Consider the following 17,681-nt stretch of genomic DNA (forward strand, 5'->3'; position numbering starts at 1 on the left):
ATCCAACCCAAGCCCATGGGAGAAAAGCAACGACGAATTGCCCACCCATCTTCCATTCATCCAGCCTGCGCGTGGTGGTGCTTGGACGGCCACGGGTGCCATAATTTAACGAGACGACATCTCCTCATTTTCGATTGTCAGCCTGAGCGGCCCCAAACACCACCGCCAAACAACCTCAGTTGAGGCGGATGATACCGACGATACGGGCAGAAAAAGCTTCGGTGCAGATAGTCAATCAATCTTCAGCTCAGGTCGATCCTACCTCGACGTCAGAAGGTTGCTCTCGATCCGGATACCCTGCCGAAACGACGTCCAACACGACACGATAACCGCAAGCGCAACCCCGTTACCCCGTCCGGGCTGCTTCAGAAGCTCAGCCATCATCTGCACTTCTCCTTCCTCTTGCATACCGCTGCAGCAGGACAGCAGCGGTCGACAAGTCAGTCGCAGTCGCATGCGCATGAGCGGCCTTCGTATGTGCAGAGGTAACTAGCTACCTAGTCGCAGCATTAGCGGGTTTGGGTGTGTATCTGGTACCTGCATCAGCTCCTAGTTGCATGTACCGCACCTGCTGTCTTTTTCCCGCTTTTCCCCCCTGAGGCCCACGCACATCTCCGCCTTCACTTTCCTGGGCGGTACTTGCATTGCACACTACCCCTGCAGGTACACGATACCCTTGAAGCCACTCTTGAATCCGCGCTCTCTCTTCCCAGCCAGGTCAACCAGGGCAGCCAGCTCGTCTCCAATCTCGCTGCCGTTCTGCTTGCTTGCTCTCTGCTCCTCCCGTACTCGATCCGTACGGCGGATACCCAGCAGCAGGAGACTGGAGTGCACCGCACCCGCACCAGCACCAGCACCAGCAGCCCGCAGTTCCAAGTTCCTCGTCGCGCTTCGCGCTGCGCTGCTGTTCCAAATATCGGGCGCCCTGCAACCGGCACGCCCCCAAGGTCTCATCTCGTCAATTTTACTCCAACGAACGACGGGAGTCTGACCGTTCGCTGGCTCTCCTCCCTCGCAGTCCAGTCTCCCCTCGTCCAAGCCAAGACAAGGCCCATTCCCACTTCCACCAGCGCCCTTGCCAGCGCCAGCGCCAGTCCTTCTCTCATTCTAGTCTGGTCTCTGATCCCTCTGGTCTGGTCTGTCCCGCGCCGTCGCCGCCGCCGACACCACTCCTCCACACCTTTCCCTCCTACCGCTTCGCTTCAGGTCGGGCCGCACTCAACTCACCTCATCCCACCACCACCTGCGTACGGTGCAGACAATACCTTACAACACGCAGCGCACCTACGTTGCCGTTGTCGTTGTCAGCGTCTCGTCTCGTCTTGTTTTTCCGACCGACGATCCAACCTCGCCCCGATAGTCTGCCGCTAGCCTCGACCTTGCGAAGGCGACGAAGCGCACCATCGACAGCTTCGACAATCAACCAAAAGTCAACTCCAGGAATTGGGCCCGCGCGCCCATACCGCTGCTGTCTTGCCTGGTATCGTTCCAACTCCTTAAGAGCTCCAAAGTCAAGTCAGGCGACCTCAATTGGCCAGCAATAGGGGGTTATCAACAACAACGTTAGGTTGCCCGCCGCCAAATTCCAGCCTGCGCTCTCCCTCAATCAAACTACACCACCACCAACACCACAGACAACACCACAGCTTTGGCTGTCTTTCACTCGCTCCCTCCTCCCACTGTCTGCAGCAGCCCCGTGTGGTCTCAGACGGTGTCAAGACACACACAAGAGGGATAGGCTCAAAGCCCGCACTGCTGCTCACAACAACGAAGTGTGTGCGTGCGTGAGATCGCCCCCCCTTGTCGCGTCTTTTTTGTGTGTTGCGGTGTTGACTCGACCTACCACAGACGGTCGTCGCAGACAATTCGTCCTGGTTGAGCTGCAGTAAACAACAAATCGGCAGCCCTGGTCCAGAAAAAAGCCCCTCCCAAAGCGATACCCTTACACTCGCGCCATGAAATAGCCAGAGCCAGAGCCCGATTCATTGGTACAGCAGACAGACAACGCAGCCCAAGGTCCATAATACCTCCAATCGGACTCGACCATCTCATCCCAATTCTGGCCGACTTAATTCCTGCAGCTCATTAATTCCTGCGTCCTGAAACCTGCTGCCAGACCGCCGCAGAGAACTTCAATTACTCACTCTCCTCGCTCGCTACTCAATCCTGCCCGCCCAGGCGACGATTTTCTCTCCCTTGGCTCCTTCAGCGCACCAACATCGCAGACCAACTGGTTAGCGATAGCCGCGAAACAAAACACGCCAAAATAGAACGGCTGCTCAGTCGAACTCTATTTTCCTCCGCGCCTGCGTTTTCAGCGTCACAGAAGCATGTCCTCGGCCACCCTGCAGCCTGCCCATCAAACACCAGCTTTGGCATCACCGCCTCTAGTCGCAGCCTCACCGAATAGCCGCCCCTACACGTCGAATCATTCCTCTCCAACCCGCGAGGCGTACAATGCGAATCTGAAGAACACGACTTCCTCTCCTGCATCTTCACACCGCCCCTCGAGACGACCGAGCGGAACCGGCGCGTCTGTAAACAGTCCGGATCCAGTCTCGCCCATGACGTCCCGAGCTGGTCCCGCCAGTCCCGTCGCCGTCGCGCCTTCCTCCCCAGACTACCAGTCTTCATCTTCCGAGCGACGAAAAAACATGCCGCCCGTCGCCCCCCCTCGAACGTCTTCGACGAACTACACGGGCACCTCCAACAGCGCCTCCTCGAAAAGACGCGATCACGCAGCCGATAAGGCTACCTCTTCCCCACGACGTGCCCAACCTGACGGCACCAACGGCAATGCCGACTACTCTTATTCAGACGACGCTGCTGCCTCTCGCAGCAGAAGATCACACCAGCAAATGGCTCCAGACTCCCCTCACCGCTCCAGCGGTCGTCCGGGAAGCCAGCCGACGGTAATCCCTGTACGATCCCATGCGGCCCCGCAGTCGACCGCATCTCCCAAGCAGCCCATCCGCGAGGGAAGCGATGTCCTGAACAGAATGGTTGTTTCTCAACCCGAAGTAGACGTCGCCCGCGAGAAGGAGCGGTTGGCGGAAGCTCAGCCTCAGCGCGTCGGCTCCTCCCACGACGACGCCGTGCCACCCCCGATTGGCATGTCCGAACATGACGATGGTAGGCGAGGAGGCAGAAGTCGACACGACCACTCTGGAAAGCGCGATAAAGTTGTCAGGTTTGGCGACTACATTCTCGGAAACACCATTGGCGAGGGCGAGTTCGGAAAGGTCAAGCTCGGATGGAAGCAGGACGGTGGTGTTCAAGTGAGTTTATTGATCCGATGGTGATACCCGCCGCAAGCTAATTTTACGGGTCTAGGTCGCTATCAAGTTGATCAAGCGAGACAGCGTTGGCAACAACCCCTCCAGATTGGCCAAGATCTACCGCGAAATTGCCATTCTGAGAGGCATCTCTCACCCCAACATCGTTCGGCTGCACGAAATGGTGGAGACAGAGAGACACATTGGTATCATTCTCGAGTACGCATCTGGCGGTGAGCTCTTCGACTACATCCTCAATCACCGCTATCTGAAGGACAATGCGGCACGCAGATTGTTCGCCCAGCTCGTGTCTGGCGTGGGCTACTTGCACAAGAAGGGTATTGTTCATCGAGATCTCAAGTTGGAAAACCTACTTTTGGACCGTAACCGCAACATTATCATTACCGACTTCGGCTTCGCAAACACCTTCGACGCCGAAGAAGAGCTTTCCGAAGAGGAGGAACTGAACCTTGGTGATCGTGAATTCGTCAAAAAGTTGGGGCTTGATAGGGTCAAGACCAACGGCACAAGGAAGGGTGATCTGATGCAGACGAGTTGCGGCAGTCCTTGCTACGCTGCACCCGAGCTCGTTGTTAGTGACTCGCTTTACACCGGTCGAAAGGTTGACGTGTGGAGTTGCGGTGTTATCTTGGTGAGTACAGCTACTCTGGTGATACAGACATGATTGAAGCTGACAAGAACTTAGTACGCGATGTTGGCAGGCTATCTTCCCTTCGATGATGATCCGGCGAACCCCGAGGGCGACAACATCAACCTCCTGTACAAGTACATTGTCAACACTCCTCTCACATTCCCCGAATACGTTACCCCCCATGCGCGCGACCTCCTCCGCCGAATCCTTGTCCCCAACCCCAGGAAACGTGCCGATCTCTTCGAGGTTGCCCGGCACAGTTGGCTGAGCGAGTATGCCCACGTCGTGGAGTTCATTACGAGTAGTACCACGACGCCTACTCAGATTCAAAACACAACAGTGCCCTCCGAGGAGCAGGAGGCATCCGGTCTTGCTCGCAGCGCTTCGGTGCGCGAATCGTCCAAGACGAAGGCCAACACGCCCACATCTGTGGGAGGTCTCGCCAGCAAGCATGCCAAGATCGACGCCGACGCGGAGGCAGCCGCTATTGCCAAGCAACAAAGGGACAACAAGCGCCGTACTGTACAGGTTGAGTATGTTGCGCCGACGACGCAGACGCAAAGAGGAGAGTACGCGACCGGAAGTAAATCGCGGGCGCGTTCAAACAGTCAGGGCCCCGTCGAAGTGGCCGAGGAGCCGGTTGCTGCAGAGAAGCCACTGCCGAGAGACCCTCCCGTATCAAGAGACTCGTACAGGTCCAGCAGACAAGGCACGAGACCGCCGAGTGCTCACCGGAACACGGCTGCGGCGCCGCCGACAAGGCCAACCCGCGATACTCGTGCAACCTCCGACAATGCGTTCGTATCATCAGTCTCAAACCCACCACCCACCGCGAGACCTCAGACAGGAGGCTCAATGGCATCAGGCTCCATGGGACTGGGAGCCGGTGCTCGAGGATCGTACGGCCAACCTATTCCCCCGGCCGTCGCAGGTACTAATGCTCAAGGAAGGATTCAACAACCGAACTCCCAGGACCCGCAAGCCATGGGACGACCCAGTGTCGCCGTCCCCGCCAAATTCGCCAAAGTCGCCGGTTTCCCCGAACAGCAGCAACCCCCGCAGAGCCAGACACCGTCTCAATCGAGTGACGGCAGAAGCCACGGCCACAAGCGATCCAACACTATTGGTGACCTTGGATCGAAGTTGCTGGGTCGAAACGGGTCCATTTTCGGTGGTAAGAACCGCAGCAAACGGCCCGATTCGCAGAGCGCAAACCGGAAGTATCCTCCAGTCAGCATGCCTAACAACATGCCGCTCGAGGGTCAACCCCGTCCTTCGATCGACTCAAGGGCGTCCCGGCGGTCCTTCTCACTGGGTCTTGGCAAGAAGCGGAGCGGTAGCATCGCAGATTCGCAAACTTCTCGCGAGAAGCCAAACAGGCGGTTTTCACTCATTCCTCAGTCATTCTCATTGAAGGCCATCGGGCTTGGCAGGGATTATGACCACCACCCACCACCGTCCGAGCCTCAGTCTCAGCCCGACCTGCCTATCCAAGACCCCCCTGAGGTCGACGAGCACGGCAGGTACGTGGATCAGCGGGGCCAATCTCGTGGTTACGATGGAGGATACGATCAAGGCTACCGCCAACCTGGGTCCAATTCAGCGCCGCAACTCCAACGTCAAGGCTGGCAGGAGCAGCAGGGCCAGGATCAATACGTGGGCCCGATTGGTCAACCAAGTGCGGTGCCCGGCCATATGCAACATGGCGCCACATTGAACACTGGATCCGAATCATCCTTCGAGAATCCTCAATCACGAAGACGATCAGGAATCCCGCAGCCAACTGGTGGCTTCAGCTCTGAAGGCTATGACGGAGGTCGAGGCAACGGTCGGTCGGGCGTGCTACAGAAGAATAAGAGATTCACGGACGCCTACAACCAGGACCAGTACCACGGCCACCAAGGCAGCAGCGGAGCAGCCAAGAGAGTTATGGATTTCTTCCGGAGGCGGGGCAAGGCGAGAGGCGGCGAAGAGAGATAGAGGACTCTTGATGCCCTTGATTGCACGCCATCAGTGGATTCAAGCTCACGGCCTCTTTGCGGTGCTCGTTCGTCTCAGATGAGCTTATCCCCGGCACGACGTGTGGAGCGTTGAGAAGGGGGATGCAACACCACTCACCCCTCTATTCTACAATTTCGAGGTTTTTAATGTGTGAATACCAAGCCAAGAAAGAGAATGTGGTTGGTCTCTTGGTCTCATTGTCAGATGTCCATGTTGTCTTGATCGCCTACTGCATTGCAGGCGAAACGGCATAGAAAGGTGGAAGGAGTTTTCGTTCGTGGTTCCTCACTTCGTAATAGGGAAGTTTGTTATTTCTTGCGTCGATTGACGAAGGGGTCTGGGAAAGGTCTTTTTTCGGTACAGACGGATTGGTGGTTTTTCTTCCTCAGCAAGGGATCATTTGCAGTCGTTGGTTCAACTCGTCGTTTTCCTCTTAATTCGATGGCATCACAGCGACTATCCTCGATTGCTCGCTGACGGCGGCAAAGGCGTACGGGAACACTGAAGAAGAGAGCCAGAGTTGCGGTGGTCGAGTTGTCAAGCGTATTGTGTAGCGAGGTAGAAGACGGCCCAGCCTCGTGTAGTTGTTCCGTGTAGGGTTGAAGCGTATTGAGAGCTATATTGAATGGCGAACCTAGCCAGGCACTGCTTTGCGACCAAGTGAAGTCATACCGCGATCCCATTACGAGAAGCAATCACGCAGCTCAATCATCTGGAAGGTGCTCATCGCATCTAGCAAGCTGCTACTGATCAACTGATGACGGGATGACCCGCTAGATGGCTTGGCGGTGGCCATGATGTCTTGGCAGAAGCCAAGACTGCGCATGTTCCACCGGCGTCCCCTTCTGGAGAGGAAGTCCGGATGTTTTTTCCTGCTTTTTCTTCTCTCTCATCTCGGGGCTCGCCATTGCGGTGGCACGGGTGGGTGGCTCAACACTAACACCCCTGTGCCACCCGTCATTGTGGCTTAGGGGCGACGGATACGTGGCGCAGCAGGGAATGGACTCCGAGAATTTGACGTCACTTCCGGCACGTGGGCTCCGGCTTGGTATTCCTTTGGCAGGGCTCTCATTGGATGTGCGTGAGTGGAAGCGGCTCCGTTCGTGTGTGATTGAAGCTTGACTTCATTAGTTTAATTCCCCTGATTATCTGGGAGTGTGACCGGTGTGACTGGTGAAGGGAAGGGAGTGTGAGAGAGAGAGCTGTCGTCAGATCGCGCGGATGACGCGTTCTTTGCGGCCGTTGGAAACATGCACGAATGCACTGTTGATCCTCTTTTTTTGGGTTTTCTGTTTCCCATGTTTCTTTGGGATGCAGGTCGTGCAAGTGCCCTCTCTCTCTCTCGCTGTCTATCTCTCTTCTCCAATGTTTCGCCCAGCACATGAATTAGGTTGTGGGCTTGTTACTGCAGATGGGGACGGATGAGGGCCAGACCGGCCGGCGGTGGGGGGATGGGAATTAAGTTGCAGAGACGTGTAACTGTTTCTGAAAGATGGGCTCGGCCAAGCAAAGCAGAAAAGTAAGGCGAGGCGAGGCGAGGCAAGGGGAGCGGTTCGTCGAAGGTCGGAAAATTCGAGGTAAGGTACGAGGTGAAGGGGAAAAAAAGAGTGGTTCCGTGCACCGGGGAGGCAGTCTTTGCAGATGCGGTGAGAGAGAGAAACAGCATGAGCAAGGGCCTCTATGTCTTCCATGTCTGTTCCATTGTTTGGGAAGCCTTTTTGGGTTGTCCTCCGCAGGTTACTGGTGGGAATAGTCATGACTCTCTCACTCTGCATGTTTGGTTGTCTACAACTTGTAGTTTTTGCGTATGAGGTGCAAATAGCCGGGCCGGATGGATCTTCCTCGCGTAGAGATGCCGCTGCACAGGGTACACGTGTTGTTGACAATCACACAAGGGAGGTTTTGACAGCCGGGCCAGGTGCGAGGGTCATCCTCGAGGTGTAGTCTGTCTGATAAGGCATTTGTGCATTACTGGGCGGGAGGGGGGAATGCGAAATGCGTGTGACCTGTGTTGCTACATTTTGTGGATTTTACGGTTACTGGCTCTACACTGGCTTTTGTGCTGCCTGTCATGAGGAGCAGTAAGAAGAACAAGCAGCAAGAGGAGGCATAGTGAATGGATGGACGGTTGGATCATGAGAGTACCATAGTGTCTTTCTACCGACAAAGCATCCCGCGAAACTAGAAACAAGACAGATGAGGGGAAATGGACCGACCGTCCGTGTCTTTCGGGCCATGTTTCGAGATTCTCCTCTTGCTCTGCTGCGTTGCGAAGAGAAAGATGGAGGAAGAAAGAGAGAGAGAGAGAGAGAGAGAGAGAGAGAAGGGGAGAAAGCGTCCATCATCTGGACTCGCTGTTCTTGGCGCACGTTGCGACTTGAGTCGGAGAAAAGGCCGCGCGAGAGTTGCGGTGGTGGTCTAAGTGCTTGTTTCTTGAACAAAGGTGGACAACAGTGTTTGGTTCCTGTGCTCTCTCTCTCTCTCATTTTCACATTTAGGGCGTGAAAGAGAGTGTGTGTTCTTTGCAGGTTTCCTGCTTCAGTATGTTTCCAACGGGTGGTGTTTTGTTTGGATCGTTTGAAGTGAACATGATTTAAGCTCGTGCCGCCCACGGCTTGGCTTCCGTCCGGTGGGAGAAAGAAGGCATCGTCGGCCGGTCGCAGAGGGCTCGGACGCGAAGCTGTGGTTTCTGTTTGTTTGGACGGTGGGTGTCAGTGTGGCGTAGGTTAAATTCGCGGCCGGCGCCTTGATTACTACACTGGGCCACGGTCTAGTGTGAGTGTGTGAGTGTGTGTCCCTTCTTTTGCTCCTTCCCTTCCTCTTTACTAGAGCGGACAGTCGGTCTTTGGCGATGTTGGGACGGTGCGAGACGAGGGTTAGTGCGAATTAGACTACGACTGTGAGGCTCAGCTGCACAGTCCGGGCGGAGCGGGCGGAGCGAGGGAGGACACACCTAGCACTCACAGTGAGAGGAGAGGAGGGGAGGGGAGGGGAGGTAGGGTCAGGGATGGGTGGCACTTGGGAGCATTGGAGGGTATCCCACTTTCCGTTGCGCGAAAGGCCGTTGCTGTCCGTTGTCACAGTCATTATCTGATGGTTGCTTATTAGTGCGTATCCACTGTGAGACTCGGTCGACGGCGGCCCTTTGTTGAGAAGGAGGCTGAGATGACCCTCGATGGCGAAAGACGTTGAGGCGAACAGCAAGCAATCGAGTTCGGTTGCCAAGAGGCCTCCTCCTTAGCCCGCAGTCCGTCAATCGTCGATACGGATGCTATGGATGCTGTATGTGATGTACAGGCAATGATGTGTATCTCCCCTTGCAGCGGGTTGGTTTGATGATGGGATGTGATATCATTGCCAATGGATGAGCCGGACGGGACCTGGATCTGTCTGGATTCGCCATGGTGGAAGTTGATAGGCGTGGGGACTGTGACAGCATGTACATGCAGGCAGGCCGATGATGCATTGTTGCCGCTGCTGTACTCGGTATGGCGTCGTCGTGGTCGTGGTCGTGGTCGTCGTCGCCTTCCTACCGGCTCTCGCCCAGTCCTGCTTCCTCCACCCACGTGTACGTACCGTTCCATGGCGAAAGCTTGGTGCGACCGCAACGCCCTGTGGTCCACGGCACAGGTTCCAGATTGCAGTGCCTATGACATCCCTTGCACAGTACTGTGTAGTGTACCTTAGCCATCCGTCAGGGACCTTACACCGCGGGATCAACTCTCCACTTCCCTCCAGAGTCCAAACATGTCATCAGGAGAGCTCCGGTTATCTGATGCAGCGTTGCTAATCAGGGTCACGGCCAACTGGAGTCTTCATACTGCGTATGGAAATAGAAACAGCGGTAATGGTAGAGGAAACAGAGACTCACGAAGGAAAAACAATCAAAGACGGAGAAATTGTGGACGCGCCACGGTAGTGCCTGAGGCAGGTGACCAGCGCTCTCTTACTGTATCTGGCGCTGGACTTCGGCGGCGGTTCATCCACTAGAACGTTTCGACGTTAGCGATTGGCTTCAGGCATGCCAGATAGCGACAGGGGCTCCCTGCAGCGAGAGCTGCCCCATGTTCGGCGGGGGGCCACCCCTGTCGTGATTAGGGACCTTGATTTTACCTCCACGGTAGCTCTGGCGGCCGGTACACTTCCGCGTTCCCACCATCCATCGGCCTTCCGTCCCAACGTGAGCGAGACTGCGCTGCGCTGCGAGAGGGAAGGGAGCGGTGCGGTCCAGTGCAGTGCAGCGAGCTAAGGTCCCCCGGCTGGGACGTTGCCTCTGCCTCATGCCCATCGCATCCGAGTTCTTTAAAGCATCCCTCGTCTCGCGCGTCCGACCGCAGTCTCGCCTTGGTCTTTCTTCTCTCCCTTACTTGCCCTTCCTCCCCCCTCTCGAAGCTTGTCTTCATCTTGGTTGCGTCCCTTCTTCACCCATCAAACATAAACAACAACAATATAACACTTTCTTGTGCCCTTATCTCAAAAGTAGCAGCTCCGCCGAGACACGAGTGTCCGGTCATCAATTTCGATGAAGAAAGCCTCTACAGAACCGCCCAATATAGACAGTCGTGCAGCAGAAGCAACCGCGCATGGCGTCCACCGCTCCTCCTCCAAGCGATCCAAAGGCAATCCGGCCGCTCCCATAGACGCCATCGAACCTTTCCCCCTCTCAAACACTACGACCTCCAGCTCCAGCAGCAACAATGGCCGTGCCGACGACATCATCACTTCGTCCAACATCACAAGCTCCTCCGCGAGCAAGAACTACCTCCCCGACTACGAAAAGTCTGCTGCCCGCGAGAATGGCCTCACATCTACGCAGGTTGAGGGGAAGGGGTCTCTCGTAGGAAACGGGGTTGGTCCTCAGGACAACAGCAATAACAACAACAATAACACCCACCCTCAGCAGCAGCAGACAGCCGCCCCGGCCCAGACCGAGAAGCCCAATGTCGCTACTCGCTTTTACGAGACGAGCAAGATGATTATGTTCCACAGCTGGGTCAACCTGCTCCTCGTCTTCGTGCCCGTTGGCATCATTGTCAAGGGATTGCACGTGAACCCTGGCGTCGTTTTCGCCATGAACGCCATCGCCATCGTCCCCCTCGCCGGCCTACTCAGCCACGCCACCGAATCCGTGGCCAGCAAGCTCGGTGACACCGTCGGCGCCCTCCTGAACGTGACCTTTGGTAACGCCGTGGAGTTGATTATTTTGTAAGTCCCCTGCAATCGTTCTTGTTGGACCATCCAAACTGTACCGCTCGGTGTGGTTCCACCCGTCGCCGCCAGCTGGTGTTTCGGGAGGATGGTGAGAGGCGAGGGGACCATGAGATCCGACATGTTTTGGCTTGGCTTGGCTCTTGTCTTGGCCATGTCGCACCCCGGATCTTGGCCCTTACTCGCCCCTCAAATCCGCGCATCTCGCATCTCTTGGCAGAACCTTGGCTAATGCTTAATTCTTCTAGCATGTATGTCTCTACTACACCAATGCAGGCGATCAAGACAAGAAAGACAAGAGAAGTCGATGCAAAAAGACACTACCACATCAATCGAGTCCCAAACCATGCAGCTTTTTCTCCCCGCCTTCGTCCATTCGTCTATGCACACACGTTGCCTTCATTTTGAATTTGTATTGCAGTGTTACTGACATGAGAATCTTTTGTGACGCTGCAGTATCGCACTTGCCAAGGTAAGCATGCTTTCCCCCACCAATCGCAAAGTTGGAAATTGTCCACTAACACCATGACAGAATGAAATCCGTATCGTCCAGGCGTCGCTCCTTGGCTCCATTTTGGCCAATCTGCTGCTCATTTTGGGCATGTGTTTTTTCCTTGGTGGCTTGCGCTTCCGAGAGCAGGTATTATCGCCGACTCTGCTAAATTGACGAAGGAACACTAAACTCTTGGCAGATTTACAACAGCACCGTCACCCAGATGAGTGCTTGTCTGCTCAGTCTGAGTGTCATCAGTCTGGTCCTGCCCGTGCGTACTTCCTGATTCTCACATCGACATGATCGCTGACAAATCGCGCTTAGACTGCCTTCCACGCTTCTTTCACGAATCTCAAGACTGCTGACGATCAGACGCTGAAGATCAGCCGTGGTACCAGTGTCGTACGTAGCCATACGCAACTGACGATGAACGCTGCTAACCAGAACAGATCCTCCTTTTGGTGTACATTGTCTACCTCTTGTTCCAGCTCAAGTCTCATGCCTACATGTATGAGTCTACTCCTCAGCATATTGTCGATGCTGAGGCTGCACCTGGTCCTGCCGTCGGATGGTTGGATACTTCCAGCTCTGAAAGCGATTCAGACTCCGACACCGACTCGGACAGCTCGGACAGTTCCGCCGGCACCGTCCGCCAGCGGATGAAGAAGGTCTTGCGTGGCGGCAGAAGACGCAAGTCCAGCGTGGCCTCCGTCGACATTGAGGGCCGCCCTCGCACTCGCAGCACCTCCGTTGGCACCCACAGCACTAAGGGCTCTCCCAGTCGCCCTCGTCTTCCCCGTTTCGGTTCAAGCGTTGGCAGTGAGGATGCCCTTGAGGATGAGAAGCCTCGCAAGCATCGCAAGCACCGCAGACGTCACCACAAGCACAAGAAGTCCAAGAAGAGGTCAAAGAACACCCTTGTCGATGTTGATGAGCCTGTCAGAAACGGTCCTGAGGCGGCTTCATTCCAGAATGGCGAACCTCGTCGCGTCGACTTCGCGCAGCAGGATGCGGCGCCCATTGAGGGACCTTCTCAGCCTTTCCAGGCCGAGAACGATCGCAGACCCCTGCCCGCCCTTCGCGGCCTGTCCATCAAGAACTTTACCCCTGCTGTCTTCACTCAGGGTCCCGGTTCTCCGGTCGTTGGTCCTGTTACTGGTGGCCCCGTCCCCCGCGTCCGTTTCGGTATCCGCCGCACCAACTCCCTGCCTGACCGACTGAACCAATATGGCGCAAACCCTGGCGTCAGACCCCCTGGCGCCTTGTTCCCCGCTCAAATCCCCAGGAATGTTATTCACAGCAGCGACGGCACGGAGGAGAAGGTTATGCCCAATGACCACTTGTCCCGCACTGCCGCCATCCTCCTCCTCCTGTTCTCTACTGGTCTCGTCGCAGTCTGTGCCGAGTTCCTGGTCGACTCCATCAACGATGTCGTGGAGTCAAGTCCCTTGGGCGAGGTTTTCATCGGTCTCATCATTCTCCCTATCGTCGGTAACGCCGCAGAGCATGTCACTGCCATTACGGTTGCTATGAAGAACAAAATGGATTTGGCCATCGGTGTCGCCGTCGGTTCGTCCATACAGATCGCCCTGTTCATCACCCCCATCGTCGTCATCATCGGCTGGGCTCTTGGCAGGGACATGTCGCTGTACTTCACCCTCTTCGAGACGGTCTGTCTCTTCGTCTCGGCCTTCATCGTCAACTTCCTCGTCCTCGACGGTAGGAGTAACTACCTCGAGGGTGCCCTCTTGTGTGCGACATACGTCATCATCGCTCTGGTGGCGTTCTTCTACCCCAACTCCGACGAGGTCAACGCTCTGGGTGCTTAAGTGTGCGAGACGTTGTAGGATACGTGTCAACGAGGCTGAGTTGTTGGTGAGGGCAGCTTATGACTTTCATGATGCTTTATGACTCTTTTTTTCTTTCTTTCTTTCTAGCCGTTTGACGTCGCTTGATGTCGATGGCTACTTTTTACCAAGGGGATGATTAGGATTGGGGTATCTCTTTTTTCACATGACCAAATTTGTAACAATTTGAGGCCATTCTTAGACGGCAGTAAATAGAGGCGATACTCGACCGTCTTTCACTTGAGAGGCGAGGACGGGTCGTCTCACGCCGATTATCAAACACTTTTATTCATCAATGTTTTCAATTTGGTTGCTTCGTGATCGCGTCGAGTACATGAGCAGAGAATGATGTTGGAAGTAGACATTCAAACGTCTTTTCAAACAATACTGGATTAAGCATGTGGGTCTCTGCCATGCCGAAGGCGCTAACGGTGAGGTGGTGTTGTCATTTAGCAGGTATTTAATATGCGTCTCCCCCAAGCATCATGACCGACCGTCGTGCCTTGTCTGTCATCACTTCACCTTCACCAATGGACCCACCACGCCTCCTGCTTTCCCAATGGTATATCATTACTTGCGTCTCAGGATCTGTCACCAGTTCAGCGAAAACGGCGTGACCTAGTTGGTAAAAGCACACGTTTAAACAAATTCTTCCCAAGGGTTTCTCTGGTAACCTAGGAGGGGCGCTAAGTTCGAATCTCGTCACGCGAGTAAAAAAGGGCCTTGAGGATGCGGACCTAGTAGTCCCATTTTTGTATTTTGCTCTTTCTCTATGTTTTCCCTTGCTTCGTTCGTTTTGTCACTTTGCTTTTGCCGTGCAAGGCTTTTTCGCGTGAGTATCACGACAAATTATTCGAGATATTGTCGGCCGGTGATATCACACCGATGCATCGAGATCTGGTGGCCCACCGGGTAAGCTTAAGTTTTAGCCGCAGCGCCCGACAGGACGCGCCCCCCACCCGACCACTGGAAGTTTGCGCCCGGCGGCGCCGTGGAAGGCAGGCGGCCTCCGCCAAATATCAGCAGTGGCTGAGCATTCTTTGTCCTAGCCTGAAAGGGTTGTGGTTCACCGTTTGCCTACCTTACCCGGTGTGATTGTTTGGAACCGTTTTCTGGTTTTAGCCGGGCTGCAATCGGATCTTGAAAGAGAGAAAACAAAACTGTTTGATGTGACCTTTTTGCGCAAACGAACGAGTGGACTGCAGCAAGGAGGCGGCGCGCTTTTGGGTGACATTTTGTCCCTTTCATTGCGGGGAGCTGCTGCCGCAGCCTGCACCAGTGTAAAGTGCCCTGCGGGCGGGCGGATTCATCATTCAGGTGCCCTGCAGGAATAAAACTGGAGCGGCTGCCTAAACCGGATAGCTTCAGTGTGTTTTATTGGATTCACCGGTGCGAACCTCTGTAGCCAAGCCACACAGCCACATCTCACCTTCCATTGCCCATATCTCAACCGCCCATCCCGCATCATTCATCGCCATTTCCATCTCGCATCATCGTCAAAAGTGCAGGAAAAAGAAGAAACACAAGTGCATAACTCGAAAGCTGCGCGACATCCGCGATACTACTGCAAAACGCACAGCATCCGGTCCACGCCCAATCGCAGTCCTTGTTTCAGATCCCTAACCCCAGAAAGCTCAAGCTTGGGCTTTATTTCAACGTCAAGGCGGCCCAGCGACTCTGGCGGTTTCCGCAAGCATCCGACACACCAGACGAACACACGCATTGAATTCTTCTCCCCTCCCTCCACTACCCATCCCGGCCAAAGCTTTTCCACCTTCCTCGCCACCCTTTTTCCCTGGAACGATGTGTTTCGGCGGGAAGGCCGACAAGGATGACTCTCCTGCACCGAGACCCGCGCAACGACCATCTTCAGCGCAACAGCAACACCGCCAGCAACAGGACGTGAAGATGAGCGGCAACCAGTACGCGGCACCCGCCGGGCAGGGCTCTGGCGGCGAGACATATGCGCCGCCGAGCGGTCCGCCTCCGAGTCAGACGTATGCTCCCCCAAGTGGCCCACCCCCGGGCCGGACACAGGATGAATTCGCACCTCCGCCGGGACCTCCACCTGCTCAATCGTACGCCGCGCCGCCCGGCCCTCCGCCCAGTCAACAATATGCTCCGCCTGCTGGACCGCCGCCCTCTCACCAGCAGGGAGAATATGCACCGCCGCCGGGGCCCCCGCCTTCAAAGCAGGACTACACGGCGCCACCCCCCGGTCCTCCTCCCTCCCAATCCAAGCCGAAGCACGATTGGGAGGAGGCAGTCCCTGACACGTCCCTGTTCCCTCCACCGCCAGCCTTCTTCAGCGGCTGGGACCGGTCGCCTGCCAACAACTCAACCGAGGCGGAAGCCGAGGCCGGCGAGGAGTGGGTTCGCAAGTACCCTCTGATCCAGCCCATCGACCTCGACCAGGCGGCTCTCGCCGCCCTCCACACGAGCAGGATCTCATTGCTTCAACCCAGCGGCTTCAAAGGGACACTCAACCAAGTCGCCCCGGGTGTCTGGGAAGCCTCGACACCAAAGAACGCTCCAGACGGCACCATCATCGGCTACCCGCCCCTCTACTCCGTGAAGAATCATTCGCCCCTGGCCACCGGCCGCCCATTTACGGCGTACTACGAAGTTCAGATCCGCCAGAGCGGCAACAAGGAGGTCGACGTCGCCATCGGCTTCACGGCGCTGCCGTACCCCAATTTTAGACTGCCGGGATGGCATCGTGGCAGTCTTGCGATCCACGGTGACGATGGGCACAAGTACATCAACGACCGTTGGGGAGGCAAGTCGTTCACTGACCCCTTCCGGGTTGGCGAGAGGATCGGTGTCGGCATGACCTTCTCGGCCAAGGATGGCAGAGTCAATGTCGACGTGTTCCTGACCCGCGACGGCGCGCTGAGGGGCCAGTGGAACCTGCACGAGGAGATTGACGCGGAACAGGATGGGCCGGTTGAAGGGTTGGAGGGGTTTCATGACTTGAGCTGCGCAATCGGGTCTTTCAACAAGAATATTTACGAGATCATCTTTGACCCGAGTCGGTGGAAGTATCGGCCTTGAGGACAGATGGTTTCTTTGTATCCACAGGGTGAGGCAGAGCGTTGATTAGTATACAAACAGTTTTCACTTCATCCTAATCCGATTCTAAGTTTACACAATTTCTCCCTTCTCACAAAATGCTCATATCTTGGCCTTGACATCCGTCTCTTTCCACCACGGATACGCGCTCGGCGCATCCTTCTCCATAGTCGCCTCAAACTTTGGCGGCCTCTTCTGCATGAAGCTATCCATGCCCTCCTTACTATCCTTCCCGCCGAACAGGTCAAAGAAGATCTTGCTCTCCAACAAATGCGCCTCCTCCGGCGACGCCGGCGTCCGCAGTATCATGTCCCGCATCACCCTTACCGCAACCGTGCTCGTGTTCGCCGCCACGTCCTCCGCGATCGCCAGCGCCCTCGGCAGCACCTCCGTCGGCGCGACGATCTCGCTGAACAGGTTCCGCAGCAACGGGTCCATCGCGGGGTAGACGGCGCCGGTGGTGACGAGGTGCAGCGCGGGGCCGGCGCCGATGAGGCGCGGGAGGTAGAAGGAGGAGCAGGCCTCCATGTTGAAGCCGCGGCGGGCGAAGACGAAGCCGATCTTGGCGTCGCGGGAGACGACGCGGACGGATGCGGGCAGGGCCATGGTGATGCCGACGCCGACGGCGGAGCCGTTGAGGGCGGCGATGATGGGCTTGGAGCAGTTGTGCATGGCGAGGGCGACGAGGCCGCCGGTGTCGCGGTGGGCGTCGCGGTTGGAGGGCAGGCGGACGGGGGAGGTGAGGTCCATGCCGGCGCAGAAGGTCTTGTTGGAGGGGTCGGCGCCGGTGAGGACGATGGCTTTGACGCGCGGGTCGGCGGAGAGGAGGGCGTAGGCGCGGGCGAGGGAGTGCGCCATTTGGTCTGTGAAGGCGTTGCGGGCGGCGGGGCGGTTGAGGGTGAGGATTATCACGGGGGTCACGGTCGGGGAGGATGGGGGGTGGTGGGAGAGGAGGAGGTGAGGGAGGGAGAGGGTTGTGTAGCTTTCTGGAAGGGCGGTCATGGTGCTGGTTGTGTTTTCTGTTTGGATTTGTCTATTCTGTGATCATGAAATTCAAGGCGATTTTTCTTGTTGAAACCTGGGATGTTGAGGATGGTATATGAAGCTATGATGATGAGCATGAGTTGGAGATG

At 56.2% G+C, this 17,681-nt stretch overlaps 4 protein-coding genes across 4 annotated transcripts; 3 read left to right on the forward strand and 1 right to left on the reverse strand.

The window, feature by feature from the left end:
* Positions 1–2,654: 2,654 nt before the first annotated feature.
* On the forward strand, positions 2,655–5,907 carry FRK1 (Fatty acyl-CoA synthetase and RNA processing-associated kinase 1; the record flags this gene model as incomplete). The annotated part of the gene is made up of 3 exons (XM_037325108.1): positions 2,655–3,278; positions 3,334–3,927; positions 3,982–5,907. The coding sequence occupies 3 exons, from the start codon at positions 2,655–2,657 to the stop codon at positions 5,905–5,907; spliced, it is 3,144 nt and encodes a 1,047-aa protein (XP_037176089.1).
* A 4,543-nt stretch (positions 5,908–10,450) lies between these two features.
* VCX1-0 (Vacuolar calcium ion transporter) lies at positions 10,451–13,458 on the forward strand (the record flags this gene model as incomplete). The annotated part of the gene is made up of 6 exons (XM_037325109.1): positions 10,451–11,133; positions 11,593–11,608; positions 11,669–11,776; positions 11,829–11,900; positions 11,954–12,031; positions 12,079–13,458. The coding sequence occupies 6 exons, from the start codon at positions 10,451–10,453 to the stop codon at positions 13,456–13,458; spliced, it is 2,337 nt and encodes a 778-aa protein (XP_037177104.1).
* Positions 13,459–15,279: 1,821 nt separating this feature from the next.
* On the forward strand, positions 15,280–16,530 carry splA (Dual specificity protein kinase splA; the record flags this gene model as incomplete). The annotated part of the gene is made up of 1 exon (XM_037325110.1): positions 15,280–16,530. One exon carries the CDS (start codon positions 15,280–15,282, stop codon positions 16,528–16,530), a length of 1,251 nt encoding a protein of 416 aa, XP_037177105.1.
* Positions 16,531–16,650: 120 nt separating this feature from the next.
* Positions 16,651–17,550, reverse strand: AFT3-1-0 (Enoyl-CoA hydratase AFT3-1; the record flags this gene model as incomplete). The annotated part of the gene is made up of 1 exon (XM_037325111.1): positions 16,651–17,550. One exon carries the CDS (start codon positions 17,548–17,550, stop codon positions 16,651–16,653), a length of 900 nt encoding a protein of 299 aa, XP_037177102.1.
* Positions 17,551–17,681: the final 131 nt, after the last annotated feature.

The sequence above is a fragment of the Colletotrichum aenigma genome, assembly GCF_013390185.1.
Source record: "Colletotrichum aenigma strain Cg56 chromosome Unknown KSG_Cg56_contig06, whole genome shotgun sequence".
Classification (NCBI taxonomy): Eukaryota; Fungi; Ascomycota; class Sordariomycetes; order Glomerellales; family Glomerellaceae; genus Colletotrichum; species Colletotrichum aenigma.